Below are 14,915 nucleotides of genomic sequence, written 5' to 3' on the forward strand. Positions count from 1 at the left end.
TTTTTTGTATTCTTTGTGAAAGATAAATTACATTTTCCTACTATTTTTGTGTATTTTTTATGTGCCCTGGGAGGAATTTTAAACCCCAAAATCCCCCTGGGTGCGCCACTGCACTCCCCACCATTAGAGTGTTCTCGAGTTATATCTTTGCGCATGCGCAGTAAAACACAGCCCCGAGTCCGAGCCCCGGCTCGTGGGGAGCGGCTAAAGATACAGTGCGGCTCCCTAATTTGCGCGTGCGTGTCCTCAACTCCAACGTTGCCGTTTCCGAGATAGTTTGAAGGACAAATTACGTTGAGAAACAAGAAACGCGTCTAACTTCAATTGTATTTTGTATTTGTCACTGTCACATCTTTGATCGGATTATTGGATATTGGATTTATTTTTTTATTTTGGATATTTGGATCTAAGTTGGTTATGTATGTCCTGTTTTGTTCATTAAAAAGGATTCCTAAATAAAAGTTTATTCTCAGATACAGATTATGCATGGTTTGACCCAAATCAATATGAAACAAGGACATTTATTGAAGCTATAAATATAATTTGTAAATAATTTTAAACTGTTAATTACAAGAATCACATAGACATAGTTTATAATTATTAATTTAGACATTTTTGTGTAGAAATAAATATTTTTAGTAGGTATAGATATATAAGATGTAATTTCAATTAATTTGAATGCACAAATATGCTTGTGAAATTGTGGAAAAGCTTAGGATTTGTTAAAATTCTGGATTAAAAGTACAGTTTAATTCAACAGATATAACATAATATACGTATGGCATTAACAATATAAACAGGTTAATACAATAAAACAAAGGTTTTTGGAATTTTAATCCTTTATTATTTAGATATAGGGCCGGTACTTTATGTCCCGGTTAAACCGCCATTAGCTAACCGGGGTTTAATCAGGACAGAAATGTATGCATAACATAGACATAAACACAATTGTACTTATTATTATGATTAGGACTGCGAAATTGGAAAACCAAGGTGAGAGATAGGAAGCTGATTCTGGAACAGGTCAAGACCCACCATGGGTTGCGGAGCCAGTGATGATGATATTATGATTATACATGATATTACAACGCAAGAGGCCCAAAGAGGTACTTTTCTGTCCCGATTAGCTAACCGAGGTTTAACGGGGACATAAGTCCCATAATCTATAAAGTTTTGAGCCAAAAGTATGTATTACACTTTCATTTTCATGTCATCAGCATTTGTTTATTTAAACATACTGTCAAAAAAATTAATAAAAAAAACACCATAAAGCTAATTTTTCTATTATTATTTTTGTCCTTTAAAATAACTTCCTTGTTCATACATTTTTGCTAGTTGTGGAAGGCCTTTTAACAGAATGAGATATAAAATAAATTTTAAAGATACTCAAAATCAAGCACCAATATCATGTATTTATAAATTGCTAATAATAAAATACTTAAAATCAAATCAGTCACCAATATAATATACCTATTTATTTATAAATTTATTAACAAACTGCAGTTCAATAAAAATAAAATTATCAACATTATACTACATAACAATGATTTTCCTTTCATGTTCGAAGCATACACTACCAACATTCGTCGGAATATATTCTTTTTAGTATGTGTGTAGTAGAAGCATAGCATGTACTATAAAAACATTCTAAATTTCATGTTTTTTGCATATACTTCGAAGAATATTCTCGGACCAAATATACTGAGCACATTCATGTATGTAGTTACTTAGAATATTCGTAAAAGTTTATTCTTGAAATAAACCTTTTAGGCTATTGATTATGTTCAAAATAAGAGAACAAAAAGGAACTACAACGTTAACGGGATTTTATTGTCTCATATCTGTCTCTAAATTAGAAAAAACCATGGAGTGCTACCATTGAAATGAGTGAGTTTTTGAGAAAGCGGTGAATTAGTCCCTAGTCACAGGGCGAATTAGGGTGAGTTCTATGCACTTTTGATATAAACACATCTACAGGAAAATTGTTCCAGGTTAAATTTACTATCCAAACATCACATTTTAAAGTCAAAAATATTTTTTTTTACAAAAATAATATATTCAAAATAAAAGCAAGAAAAAAACACGAAAGAAAGCAATTTTGTTTTTAGCCCCATCACTATTTTCCACAGGGATATAGGTATAGGCATTGCTTTAGCGAAAAATAACGTCCATCCTTCCTCTTTAAAATGAAGTTTGGTAAAATTCTCTAAGATTTATAGTTTCCGAAATAGGATTTTTCTAAGTTTGCCGCTCACAGCATTTTTGGGCAATTTTCCCCATTATTTCGCAAACATTGTTCTGTAACTATTTCGTGCGCATTTCTACGTATATGCAATAGTAGAAAGAGAAATTAATTACCTTTAAAATAGTCTATTGTATAAGGTTATTTATACAGCTCTTTCTAAGGAAGTTATGCTTTTTCAAATTTCTCATTATGACTTTTTTTCTTGTGCGTTTAAGTATATACATTGTGGAATAAAAAAGCTTATTTTCTTTACTTTAAAATGGTGTATTGCAAAAAATTCTAGGACAATTTTTAAACACGATATCCGTAGGATATCCAAGAGTATCCGTAATTTGAGAAAAATTTTAAATTTTTTTTATTTTTTTCAATTAGAAAAATATGATTGCGTATTATATCATAATTTTTTTTTCATAAAGTTAATAAAAAAGTTTTCCATAGGGTTCCAATCTTGTTTAAAAATAGTCCCAGAATTTTTTACGATACACCATTTTAAAGTAAATAAAATAAGCTTTCTTTTTTATTAGACAATAATATACCTACCAATTATATACCTACATATACAATAAAAAAAGTTATAATGAGAAATTTAAAAATAATCGTAAAATATATCAAAAATCATTAAAAGTATAAAACTTTTTAAAGGTAATTGACCTTTTTTCCTATTAAATGTAACATTGCATATACCTAAAGCTACGTAGAAAAAAGTTACAGAACAATGTTTGAGAAGTAACAAGGAAAATGGGCCAAAATCGCTGTGAGTGGCGAACTTTGAAAAATCATATTTTGGAAATCATAAATCATAGAGACTTCTACTAAATGTCATTTTAAAGAGCAAGGATTGAAGTTTTTTTTCTTGCTTTTCTTTTGAATATATTTTTGTAAAAAAAAATATTTTTAACTTTAAAATGTAATGTTTCGATAGTAAATTTAACCTGGAACAATTTTCCTGCAGATGTGTTTGTACCAAAAGTGCATAGAACTCACCCTAATTCGTCCTGTGCCTAGGGATTAATTCACCCCATTCTCAAAAACTCGCCCCTTTAAATGGTAGCACTCCGCGGGTTTTTCATATTTAAAAGTCCATTGACTATATGAAACAATAAAACCCTGTTAACGTTGTAGTTCCTTTCTAAAATACATAATCAATAGTCTATTTATCGAATATTGAATATCGAATCTACCAAGAACATGAAATTGTTATGTGGGAACCATTTAGGCTTGAGTTAAATGGAGAATAATCTTTTAAAACAAACACACACACGCACAACATTTAGTTACACTAGATTTGCTCCTGGTTGAAAATGTAGGTACTGCCACAGCTTGTTGGATTAAATAACAGCATCCTCCTTTTCCAGTATTTCAATGTTTTCTCTATTAACAACTGCAATATTATGTAAAAGTATACAAGCTGATATTATTCTTCAAACAAAAGGTAACTTGCATCTCATTTCACATACTAATATGGGGAATCTTTTCTGCATAAAATACCAAATATTCTTTCTATAACAATTCTTGAGGCAATTTGTGATTGATTATACAGCACTTCAACTACTGTCTGACTGAAGATTCTGCAATGGTGTCATTTTATATACCCATAATATGCAAAAGTATTTAAAATCTTCTAAACCTAAAATAGCACTTCCATATTGTATAATGGTTATGTTGTTCTTTAACTGACAAAATAATTAAATTCAACGTTTTACTCTTTTCAATGATCTTATATTTTCTTAATACCCTTTTACAGGTACAGGTAAAACCTTAGGGTAAAACAAAATAGAATTTTATTTTTATAGGTTATTTTTATATTTACTTTACAAAAATATTATGTCATTTGTCAAAATAAAAGATTCCTTGCAAGGAGCTAGCATTTTGAATTTCCCGGCGATGTCAATGTGTAAACAACATGACAACGTTGTAAATATTTTGACGCATGCGCAAAGTAGGGAGCCGCACTGTATCTTTAGGCGCTCCTCGGCTCGTGGGCTCGGCTACCCTACCTGCTCAGTCCCTAGTCCCTCCCCTCAGTCTCACTCAGTCCGTGCCGTGCAGTCAAGATACAAATACATTGACGAGTCAGAGAGCGAGTTTTTACTAGTTAGTTGCTGACAAGGCCACCATTTTATCAATAATCATCGAATAAGCCGCAATTTGAAAATTTTAGTTCAAGTTTTTTACAACTACATATTATTTTCTGTCTCCTTCAGATGGCAGCAAATAGAAAAAGAAAATACCAAGACGAATTCCTTAATTACGGTTTTACACAAATAGACAACAATGGTACAATGAAACCACAGTGTGTTGTATGTATGAAGGTATTGACTTCAGAATCTTTCAAAAAAAGTCAATTGAAGAAACATTTAGATAATTTGCATTCACACCTGTCTTCCAAACCGCGAGAATACTTCGCAAATTTACAAATATCTGTTAAAAGACAAATATTGAATAGCAACTTGTTTGGTACATTTGATCAGCGTTCAGCATCAAGGGCTAGCTTTGAAGTAGCCTGGTTGATTGGTCGAAATAAGAAACCATACACTATTGGTGAAGATTTGGTTAAACCAGCTGCTGTAAAAATGGCAGAGATTATGTGTGGTCAAAAAGAAGCGAACAAACTGTATTCAGTGCCCATGTCTGCGAGAATTGTGAAAGAACGAATTTCTATATTAGCAGAAAATGTGATGGAACAAGTTATTTTCGCATTAAAGCAGGCTAAATATTTTGCTATTCAGCTTGATGAGACAACTGATTTTAGTAGCAATTCACAGCTAATGGTGTATGTTCGCTACAAAGGTGCAGATAATTTTGAAGAGGAATTGCTGTTTTGTTCTCCTCTCGAGTTAAGATCTCGTGGAATTGATGTCTACAATAAAGTAAATGAATACTTCAATGCGCAAAGCTTAAAATGGGAAAACTGTATTTCAGTATCTTTGGATGGAGCTCCAGCCATGCTGGGCCATATTAATGGTTTTTCGGCATTCGTAAAAAAATAACCCAAATATTGAAGTTAGTCACTGTATGATCCATCGCCAGGCCCTTAGGATCAAATATTTAGAACCTACACTGGAAGCCGTCAAGCATGATGTCATCAAGATTGTAAATTTTATCAAGGGACATGCACTAAACACGCGGCTATTTCGTGAATTATGTCAGGACGGTGAAGCTGAATATACGGACCTACTTTATTATACATAAGTAAGGTGGCTCTCTCGCGAAAATGTACTAAATCGAGTATGGACTCCCAAAACTGAAGTCGAAATTTTTATGGTTGATCAAAAAAATATTCTCGCAGATAAGTTTAAAAACTCTTCCTGAGTTGCATATTTAGCGGACATTTTTGAGAGTACAGTAAAACCTCGATATAACGGACTAATTGGGGGGACGGGATGTCTGTTAAAGCCGAAAGTCCGTTGTATAAAAATAGGTTTAAAATCAATCAAAAGTTTTTTTTTGAAATTATGTAGGTACTGTATTTAGATACAGTGTACAAATCTGTAAGTTTTGGAAAAAAGGAATAAAGTTTTGTTCGCTACTTTTTTACTTTTCTACTTCATTCAAAAACTTTGGTTGACAAAATTATTCACTGATTCATGGGTTGAATAAACGATGTATTTTTTGGTAAAACATACAATTTATTAAAGTTGCCATCTTCTGAATTTGTTACTGAAAAATATTCTAACAGGACAACCTGTGGGAATGAGAAGACGGGATAGACCAAAGCTAAGGTGGATGGACGGGGTAACACAAGATGCCGAGAAGATCGGAGTCAGCAACTGGAAAATGCAAGCAAGAGACATAACACAATGGCGTAGAAAGCTTGAGAAGGTCGAACCCTATAAGGGCTTTAGCACCAAGATGATGATGATGATCTTCTGAATTTAGAATACTTTCAAGTGGATTATCAGGAGCTTTTTCTAAAATCGATAAAAATTTCTCCTCTTTAGGCGGTATTACCAGTTTCTTCTCTTGAAATTTTCTCACTGCAGGTACAAATCCTTTAAAAACCAATTTTTGAAAATATCTCTGGTGAACCATGCCCTATTAGAGCTATAATATGAAGCAGGCAGATGATGCCTTTTGATAATTATATCTTTGACAACACTAGGATTACGAGATTTACCAACAATAATTATTATAGTAGTCAATCCAGGCGATCCATCGGCGTTGGCACAAAGCAGTGCTGATATGTTTCCTTTTTGTGTTTCCTTGTATTTTTAATATTTTTTTGCATTCATTTTTTTTTTTACATTTGATCTGATTTCTCGTCCGTTATATCCGAAGTCCGTTAAATAGAGGTCCGTTCTATCGAGGTTTTACTGTATAAATATATTAAACAAAGAATTGCAAGGAAAGAATATTAATATCATTTCAGCGAGAGAAATAGTGTCAGCGTTTGGAGTAAAGCTGCAATATTGGAGTCAGAAAGTAGAACAGAACAAGATAGCTTCTTTTACAAGGTTAGCTTTGTGTTTGGAAGATGGCGAAAATATTACTTTTGCTGACATCAAAGACACACTTGTAAGATATCTTATCAACCTCAGAAAGCGGTTTTCAGATTACTTTCCAGATCTTGATACACGTACTGTCAGTTGGATTGTAGATCCTTTTAAATGTGAAATTGCTATGATACCAGAAGAACCTTCAGGTTTGGCAGAAGCAATTCTTGAACTTCGATCTAATATTGAAGCACGTATTCAATTTGAGAGTAAACCAAATCTGTCGTCTTTTTGGATGTCAAAAGCCGCAAAGGCTTTCAAAATTGCACATGAAGAGGCGGTTAAAAAATTGCTGCCATTTGGAATAACATATTTGTGCGAACAAGGCTTTTTCACTCTAATGAACATAAAAACGAAGAACAGAAATCGATTAAACGCCGAAGACTGTATTCAAATCGCTCTTACATCAAAAAATCCCAATTTTGAAGCAATTGTATCGAACATGAAACAACATCATTTCTCCAAAACGTGAAGGAAGAATGTTTTCAATTATTCTTTTTTTATAATTTTTTCAATTCTAATTTTCGTTTGTACAACCATTATTATTATTATAATTTGTTACAGCACCCCAAATTGTTAACCCTCGTACCCCAATGGGTTTTAATTTGTTATATATTATTATTACCTATTATTATGTTATGTATTACTAGGTATCATAGAAATTGAATAAATGTTGTTTAAATTAAATTTTTTTAGTTATTGTTTTCTGTTCAAAACTATCATGGGGGGCTATAATATAAAAGATGCTAAAAAAAGGCTAATTGGTTTTTTTGTTGCCTTGGGGTAATATCAACTTACACAAAAATATTTTGGGGTAATGATTAAAAAAGTTCCCCGGCCGCTGAACTAAAGGAAAAATTTTTCCTCGTGGATTCCTGAAAAAAATCCTGAAACCATGGAAAAGAAAGTGCGAAGGAATCGACATACCAGTAAAAAACGAATATTACCTATATCCTATATGCCTACCCTAACTTTTGCTGATGACCAAATAGTGATGACCTCAGCTCAAGACGAAGATGACCTCAGCTCTATGATCAGAAAACTGGAACAGGAATATAATACAAAGAATGGAATGGGAGTAAACCTAAAGAAAACTCAATACCTAACAACGGAGAACACAGAAATAACAGCTGGCAATAAACGAAGGTAAACAAATCAAAAGAACAGACAAGTACAAGTATTTAGGTTTCATAATATCAAATAAAGGAACAACTGAAGACGATATAAAATATGGACTAGGACAAACAAGAGACTGCATACCTACCAAAAATTAAACCCGGTATTGTAGGATAGGAACATCAGTATTTTGGAACATTCAACCTTTTAGAAGCACAATATATTCTTTTAGACTCAGAAGTAGACATGAATATATGGAAAGCGTCTATTAATAATGCCTTTTCACTGTACAGCACTTCTCGACGCGTATACAGGGTGTCCAGAAACTCTACCGACAAACGAAGACAGGAGATTCCTCAGATAATTTTAAGATAATTTAACCCAATTCACCTAGTCCGAAAATGTTTCCTAAGGGAGCTAGAGCTCTTTGAAGATGGCGTCATGTAATTAGTTTTTCTTAAATACCTCCAGAACGCTTCTATTTAGAAAAACGAAAATTGGTATACATATTTATTTTCCAGAAATGAATCGATTCCATCCATTGCTAATTTCTAGTACAGGTCATAGGCGTCCGTTTTGGGTAGGGCAACGGTTATTTTATCGCCTAACTTTTTTGTCTTTAATTTTTAAGCATTTTTGACTCTGAATTATTTAATTGTGAGTTATTATAGTACTAAAAGGTACTCTTAGCTTAAGTCGATAGGTCACACCGTTTTCTAGAAAAATCGATTTGAAAATTTTTCGTTCCTTGAATTTAAAAAAAAAGATTAAAAAAAACTATTGAAAGATGAAAACTGGTACATTCATTTATATTCCAGAGATTAATCGATTTCATTAATGGCGAATTTCTAGTACCGGTCATAGGCGTCCGTTTTGGGTAGGTCAACAGTTATTTTATAGCATACCTTTATTGTCTTTAATTTTGAAGTATTTTTGACACGAGATTATTTAATTATGAGATATTCGAGTACTAAAAGTTACTCTTGCTTTAAGTTGGTAAAATACATCGTTTTCTTTTTAAATTTTTTTTAACTTTTTTTTTCAAATTCCCAAAACTAAAAATTTTCAAATAGATTTTTCTAGAAAACGGTGTATCCTATCGACTTAAAGTAAGAATACCCTTTAGTACTAGAATACCTTACAATTTAATAATCCAGTATCAAAAATGCTTAAAAGTTGAAAACAAAAAAGTTATGCAATAAAATAACCGTTGCCCTACCCAAAACGTACGCCTATGACCGGTACTAGAAATTCGCAATGGATGGAATCGATTCATTTCGGGAAAGTAAATAAATATACCAATTTTCGTTTTTCTAAATAGAAGCGTTCTGGAGGTATTTAAGAAAAACTAATTACATGGCGCCATCTTCAAAGAGCTCTAGCTCCCTTAGGAAGCATTTTCGGACTAGGTGAATTGGGTTATATTGTCATAAAATTATCTGAGGAATCTCCTGTCTTCGTTTGTCGGTAGAGTTTCTGGACACCCTGTATAACCACCAAATTTACCGGTTTATTGTCTTATTTGGCGTAATTAAGAAACTATCTCACTTTATTGTCTTTTTACTATTAATTGCTACAATTATTGTACATTATAAAACACCGGGAACTTTTTAAATTTAAAATAAAACACGAATCAGCAGAGGCTCTCATTAAAAGAAATCTGTAGCCGCGGCCATTGCACCTCGTTCGGTGTCTCGTGTCCAATTGTTGATGCTCAATTGTTTTCTAGTTTAACTTGATTTTTATAGTTTTTTGGAAATGCATTTTAATAATTATTATTTAGGCAGTTTTTCGCAAGTGAGTAGTGAGTAGTATCAGAATATTTACGAAAAATATTTGCACGAAAGATGGGTAGATGTAGCCAGATTTCTTAGTTAAGTACATAAATAAATATACAAAATAATAATTAATTATTTTTGTTTTTAACATTTTTCTACGTAATTAAAAGCATACTAAACATAAATAAAAATTAAACAATTCTTCTTTTTAATGTTCCATCTTCTGTCGAAGGTTAAATATTAACAAGGCAATTCTTATTTTACTTACAGCCGCTGTAAATAGTTGGTTAGATCTCAGACAGAGCATAATAAACTAGACCAGCAAGGACACTCCCCGATGCCGCCTTTGAAGTTGAAAAGTACAGAGTCGCCATTTTTCGCGTAGTACATCTCAGTGGTGATGTGATGTGTTCGTTCATCAGTGTTGCTGATGTCACTATTCTAAGATGTCACTACATATATGAAATTATATTAAGCCACTGCTAAAATGATCAGATTTTGCCAAAAATTATGTTAAAATTTTTGATCTTGGTAGTTTCTAAGGGTAATAAAAATACATTAAGAAAAGTTATTTTATTCAACTTGTTAATTCAAAAATACTTTACAAAATTATAATATGTAATATATTATACTATAATAAAACTACATCTGGAACGCTTTCAAATAAAATTTCCTTATCTTGTGAAAATGAAGACTTTATGTGATTAAAATAATTTAACATTTTTTGTCTGTTTGAAAGGAGTAACATTCTTTTACTCCTTCACTTTTGCTAACACTAATTTAATATTTGCTCACAGATTGCATTTAAACGTCGACAGACAACGATATCTAAGAAAACGTGATTTTTTTTATTTCTGCATTGCTGCAGTATCAGTTATTGCACTAACTTTATTACCCGTAAGAGATTGTTTTTGAATATTTTCTGGAATTTCTGCAAAAGATTAACAGTACGATCGCCATTCATCGTTAATATTTTGTCTTGGGTCCCAATTATTGACATAATTTCCACAGGCATACGTATAAAATTATGTTAAAAAATATTTATTATCAGAATGTCATAAAAGTTAAGTAAATCTGATAATTATGTACAAATCGGCAACACTGTCGATTTTCTACACTGTCTGATACTACGCGAAAAATGGCCGACGATCTGCGCAGTAATAGTGCGCGAACTTTTCCCGCCTTCTAGTGTGTCACTGCTGTTGCGTTTTCTATGCTGTCTCAGATTAAACCATACGTTGGTGCTCCGTGTAGCAGCTCCACATAGTGGATACGTTGGTGCTCGCCGCTCACTCTCTTTGATTCAACTGGTTTGCGGTTTATATGTAAGGGAGCGCATGCCGTATCCATTTGAGCAGCTACACGGAGCACGGAGCACCAACGTATGGATGCGTACCTTTAGATTTTGTAACCAGGAGTTTCGCCTTCTTTATACATCTCTTTTACCTTTTATTTTGCCCTCTATAATCAAGCGCAGCCGACTTTAACGAGGACCTCTTATTTTATTATATAACCAACCTCTTAACTGTCTTTAGGTATACAGTGGAACCCCGATAAGTCGGCCCCCGATAACTCGGAAGTCCGGCTAACCCGGACCGATTTTCATCAGATAAACATTTTGATTTTCAGTACATATTTTGTATTTTGACAACGACAGCCGATCTGGGCGTCGAAATGTTAATAAAATTATTTTTCAATTTAATTGTGGCTTATTTCCCATCAAAATACATAGGTAGTTAATTATCAGACAAACATTTCAACAATAAAAATGTATGTAATATAATATTTGAGAGATAATACGTATTTGTGTAATTTGAACTACATAATATACCGTAGTAAAAATGACTCATGGCACACGTTCATTGTCGTGTTATCGAAAACAACAGGCACCTGTAACTCCTGTAAGTATCCTTTATTTATTTGAAACTGTCTTAGCATTGTTTAGAAAAGATTAAAAGACTATTAAAATTCTTTTTCAAACAATGGTCTTAGTCTTCAGTGTTATTAAATAACATAGCTTCGTTGCTATTATTGAGACGGTATTGTGTGTAGCAAAGTCGCATTGTTCGCTTCCGTTCTGTAATCGTTCGTAAATCTATTCAGATTTCGTGTTTTTTGTCTACGTAATGGCAATAAAACGTAAAAATGTTGTTTTTGTTTCAAAATTATATCAAAAGACAGTTTGGACAATCGGTGCAAAGCTAATAAAGCTAATGAGACTCTCAACGACGCGACGCTTTGTATGTGTGGTTTTGTGCGAAGCGCGAACGTGGTTTACCAGTGTCTGTGTGCCAATTATAACGGAGTTTAACTGTAAGCATACCATATTTTATTAATTTTTACCATTTTCTCCGGCTAACCCGGATTTTCGATAACCCGGATCGGCCGCGGTCCCGATTAATCCGAGTTAACGGGGTTCCACTGTAATTTCTTTCCTCTGATTATCCCTATCAAGGACTTCAATATTGCTAATTTTGTCTACCAGTGGCGTGCGGTGACATTTTCGGAAGAAGAAGCGATTCAATAAGGGTTTAACAAATATTTTCTTAAGATGGTCGAAATCAAAATACATACCTACTTAATAGGTATATACCTAATGTATTACCTGTTAACTTATATCGACTAAAAACAAGAACTATAAAAAATTAGGTACAGTGTTTAACCCAGTCTAAGAGACATGCACACGGCTTGAGAATGATATTGGGGTGATACAAATTCATTGGGGCAAGGAGGATTTACTCTCATAAGCGGGCGTCACTCCATCCCGCCCCAATGCTCCATACTATCCACTTCCCCTCCGATAGCACTCTGATGCGCTATAGGGGCTCTCTATTAGCCAAGTACTTATTATGTGGGTGTCCTGGATACAAGGACTCACAAACGAAATCCTACCCCGATCAATGCAGGTTAGTGACTCTAGTGACTTAGTATATCGTATATCTAGTGACTTATCGTCGATCTGTACTGCTTGCTCAGGCTCGAGTCCCTGCTCCAGGCTTGGTTTCTTTAAACTTAAAAAGAAGAGTTCTATTCAATTTTTTTTATATTCCGATTTCGAATAACCTTCCACAACACACAACTTTCAACAATATGACACTTATTTACTTATACTTGAGTCATATCCTCCTATCAACCAATGCAAATTTTTTGTCGATAACATCGTCGTAAAATTTTGGATTTTCTGATAATTGTTTAATGGACTCTTTTCAATGGATAATAGGGCTAACTTGGAAAGTCTGCCTACGCTTGTGAAATTTATTGTAAAACTTTTATGCGTTTTAATACTGAAAAACTTCGTTCAACTGATGCACTTGTAGCTGGGATAGTTAGTACCTACTAATTCACACAACTTGACCACTTCACACACAGACTTATTTAAACCAGTAGTATTCAAAAAATTCAACCGATTTCTAAGTATTTCTTTATCACTAATTTCAGGTGTTTAATAAATGACATTTAACTGAGAATGCAAAGTTAGGATATCAAAAAAAATCATAATTTAATCATACTGAATTAAATACCTGTGTGGGAGTTTTTGATGAATTATAATTAGACATATTAAAATGACATAATTCTACATATTTTATTTCTTTAAAATTATCAAAGTGATAATTCATTTGTTGTAGAATATTATCAAAAATTTCGATGTATAATCGTCGATAGGTCTCTCTTTCGCCGACATTATCAATCATCATTATTTTTCTTTTAGGTTTGAAGCCCATATTTTCAGCTTTATTCCAAATATTTTTAAACAGCTAATTTTTTAATCATCATAAGTCATCAAATTTTCTTATACAAAATGCAATGTCACTTGACTTCGTCTGTAAAATGTCGTAGATATTATAAAATAACAGTAAAAGGAAAAATCTCAAAATGTCAAATAAAATATTATCGAAATTTTCTTTAAGCCATTGTACCTAAAAATACCTACTCCTTATATAGCAGCATAACAGTCTCTGCAGTAACAGTCTCCGCATCTCGTTTTCGGAATCGGAAGGCGCTCAGACGATCGCTTCCAGGGATATCAAAATTCGCGTGAAAGGAACATGACTAGCGGGTGAGGGTATTAAATCTGACCAATTTTTGAACGGGACAATGGATGACAACAAGCAGCGATTTTGAGATGCGCTTCCGTTAGGAGCGGACTGAATCGTTGAATTGTGTGCATATTTGAGCCCGTTCGTATGCGATCAATTTTTAATAATGTTTCAATGCCTATTGCCTACATAATATGTAGTTTACTTAGATTAGGGAAACATTTTTGATAATTAAATACTAATTAATAATATAATATGCATTTTCTTATATGGAAGTATAGGGAAGCGGTGCTTCCCCGCTTCCATGGACCGCACGCCTATGTTGTCTACTAATGACATTCGTAGTCTTCTTCGATAACGCCAATGCTCAAAAGCTTCCAATTTCTGAATCTTCAGCCCTCTCATCTTCAGAATCTTCATCCTTTAATGTCCAGCCCTCAGATTCACATAGCAAAGTTGTAAAAACGTAGCAGCGCAACAAACTTCTCCTTAGATCTATATCAGGTCTCTACTACATACATACATATTAGGTGTTTCATTTTCACAAATTTTGCCCTTGCTATTTATATACGGCTTTTAATATCTATGTATTTATTTTCCTTAATCTGTATTTGAGTTTTGTGTAGGTATATGACCGGGGGTATATATATATAAACGGGGAACTACTTAATGTGATTAGATATGCAGACGATACAGTAATTCTGTCAGATAATATTGAGTCTCCAAATTCTGCTTGATCGTATTCACGAGGTAGGAGAGGAAATGGGCATTAAAATATACTCAAACAAAACCAAATTTTTAGTGTTTAGTCGTGACTCACATCCCGATGCAAAGCTTCAATTAAACGGAGTCCAAGTTGAGAAAGTTCACAAAATGACATATTTGGGAACTGTGATATCGGACCGACTAGATCCAGACATAGAAATAAAACGTAGAATAGCAATGACGAAAACTTCTTTTATGAAAATGAAGTTATTTCTTTGCAATAATCACCTCAGTTTAGAACTAAGACACAGAATGGTTAAGTGGTTACATAGGTCTTGCGGGTTAAAAAAGGGACTTTTAAAAAAAATTATATCGCGAAAACTAAAAATTATTTTTATTTATAATTGGAACATGTAAAAGTATAGTACTTAGTACTCTCAAAAAAATTTTCAGCCAAAAATATTCATTTTTGTAGAGTTGACTGCAATTTTTCGACAACAGCTCTTTTTTTGCGGTGGGCAGCATAACTAAGTCCAGTCTC

The 14,915-nt window shown here is 33.1% G+C and overlaps 1 protein-coding gene across 1 annotated transcript; it reads left to right on the forward strand.

Moving 5' to 3' along the window:
* Positions 1 to 962: 962 nt before the first annotated feature.
* Positions 963 to 7,210, forward strand: LOC126893035 (protein ZBED8-like). The gene is made up of 2 exons (XM_050662976.1): positions 963 to 993; positions 6,615 to 7,210. Exons 1-2 carry the CDS (start codon positions 963 to 965, stop codon positions 7,208 to 7,210), a joined length of 627 nt encoding a protein of 208 aa, XP_050518933.1.
* Positions 7,211 to 14,915: the final 7,705 nt, after the last annotated feature.

This window comes from Diabrotica virgifera, chromosome 10, assembly GCF_917563875.1.
Source record: "Diabrotica virgifera virgifera chromosome 10, PGI_DIABVI_V3a".
Taxonomy (NCBI): Eukaryota; Metazoa; Arthropoda; class Insecta; order Coleoptera; family Chrysomelidae; genus Diabrotica; species Diabrotica virgifera.

Bases quoted from the DNA above. Each gene is read 5' to 3' on its own strand.
- LOC126893035 (XM_050662976.1), top strand. From the start codon at position 963: ATGATTAGGACTGCGAAATTGGAAAACCAAG. The intron at 994-6,614 runs GTGAGAGATAGG...ATATCATTTCAG, and splicing joins TGCGAAATTGGAAAACCAAG to CGAGAGAAATAGTGTCAGCG.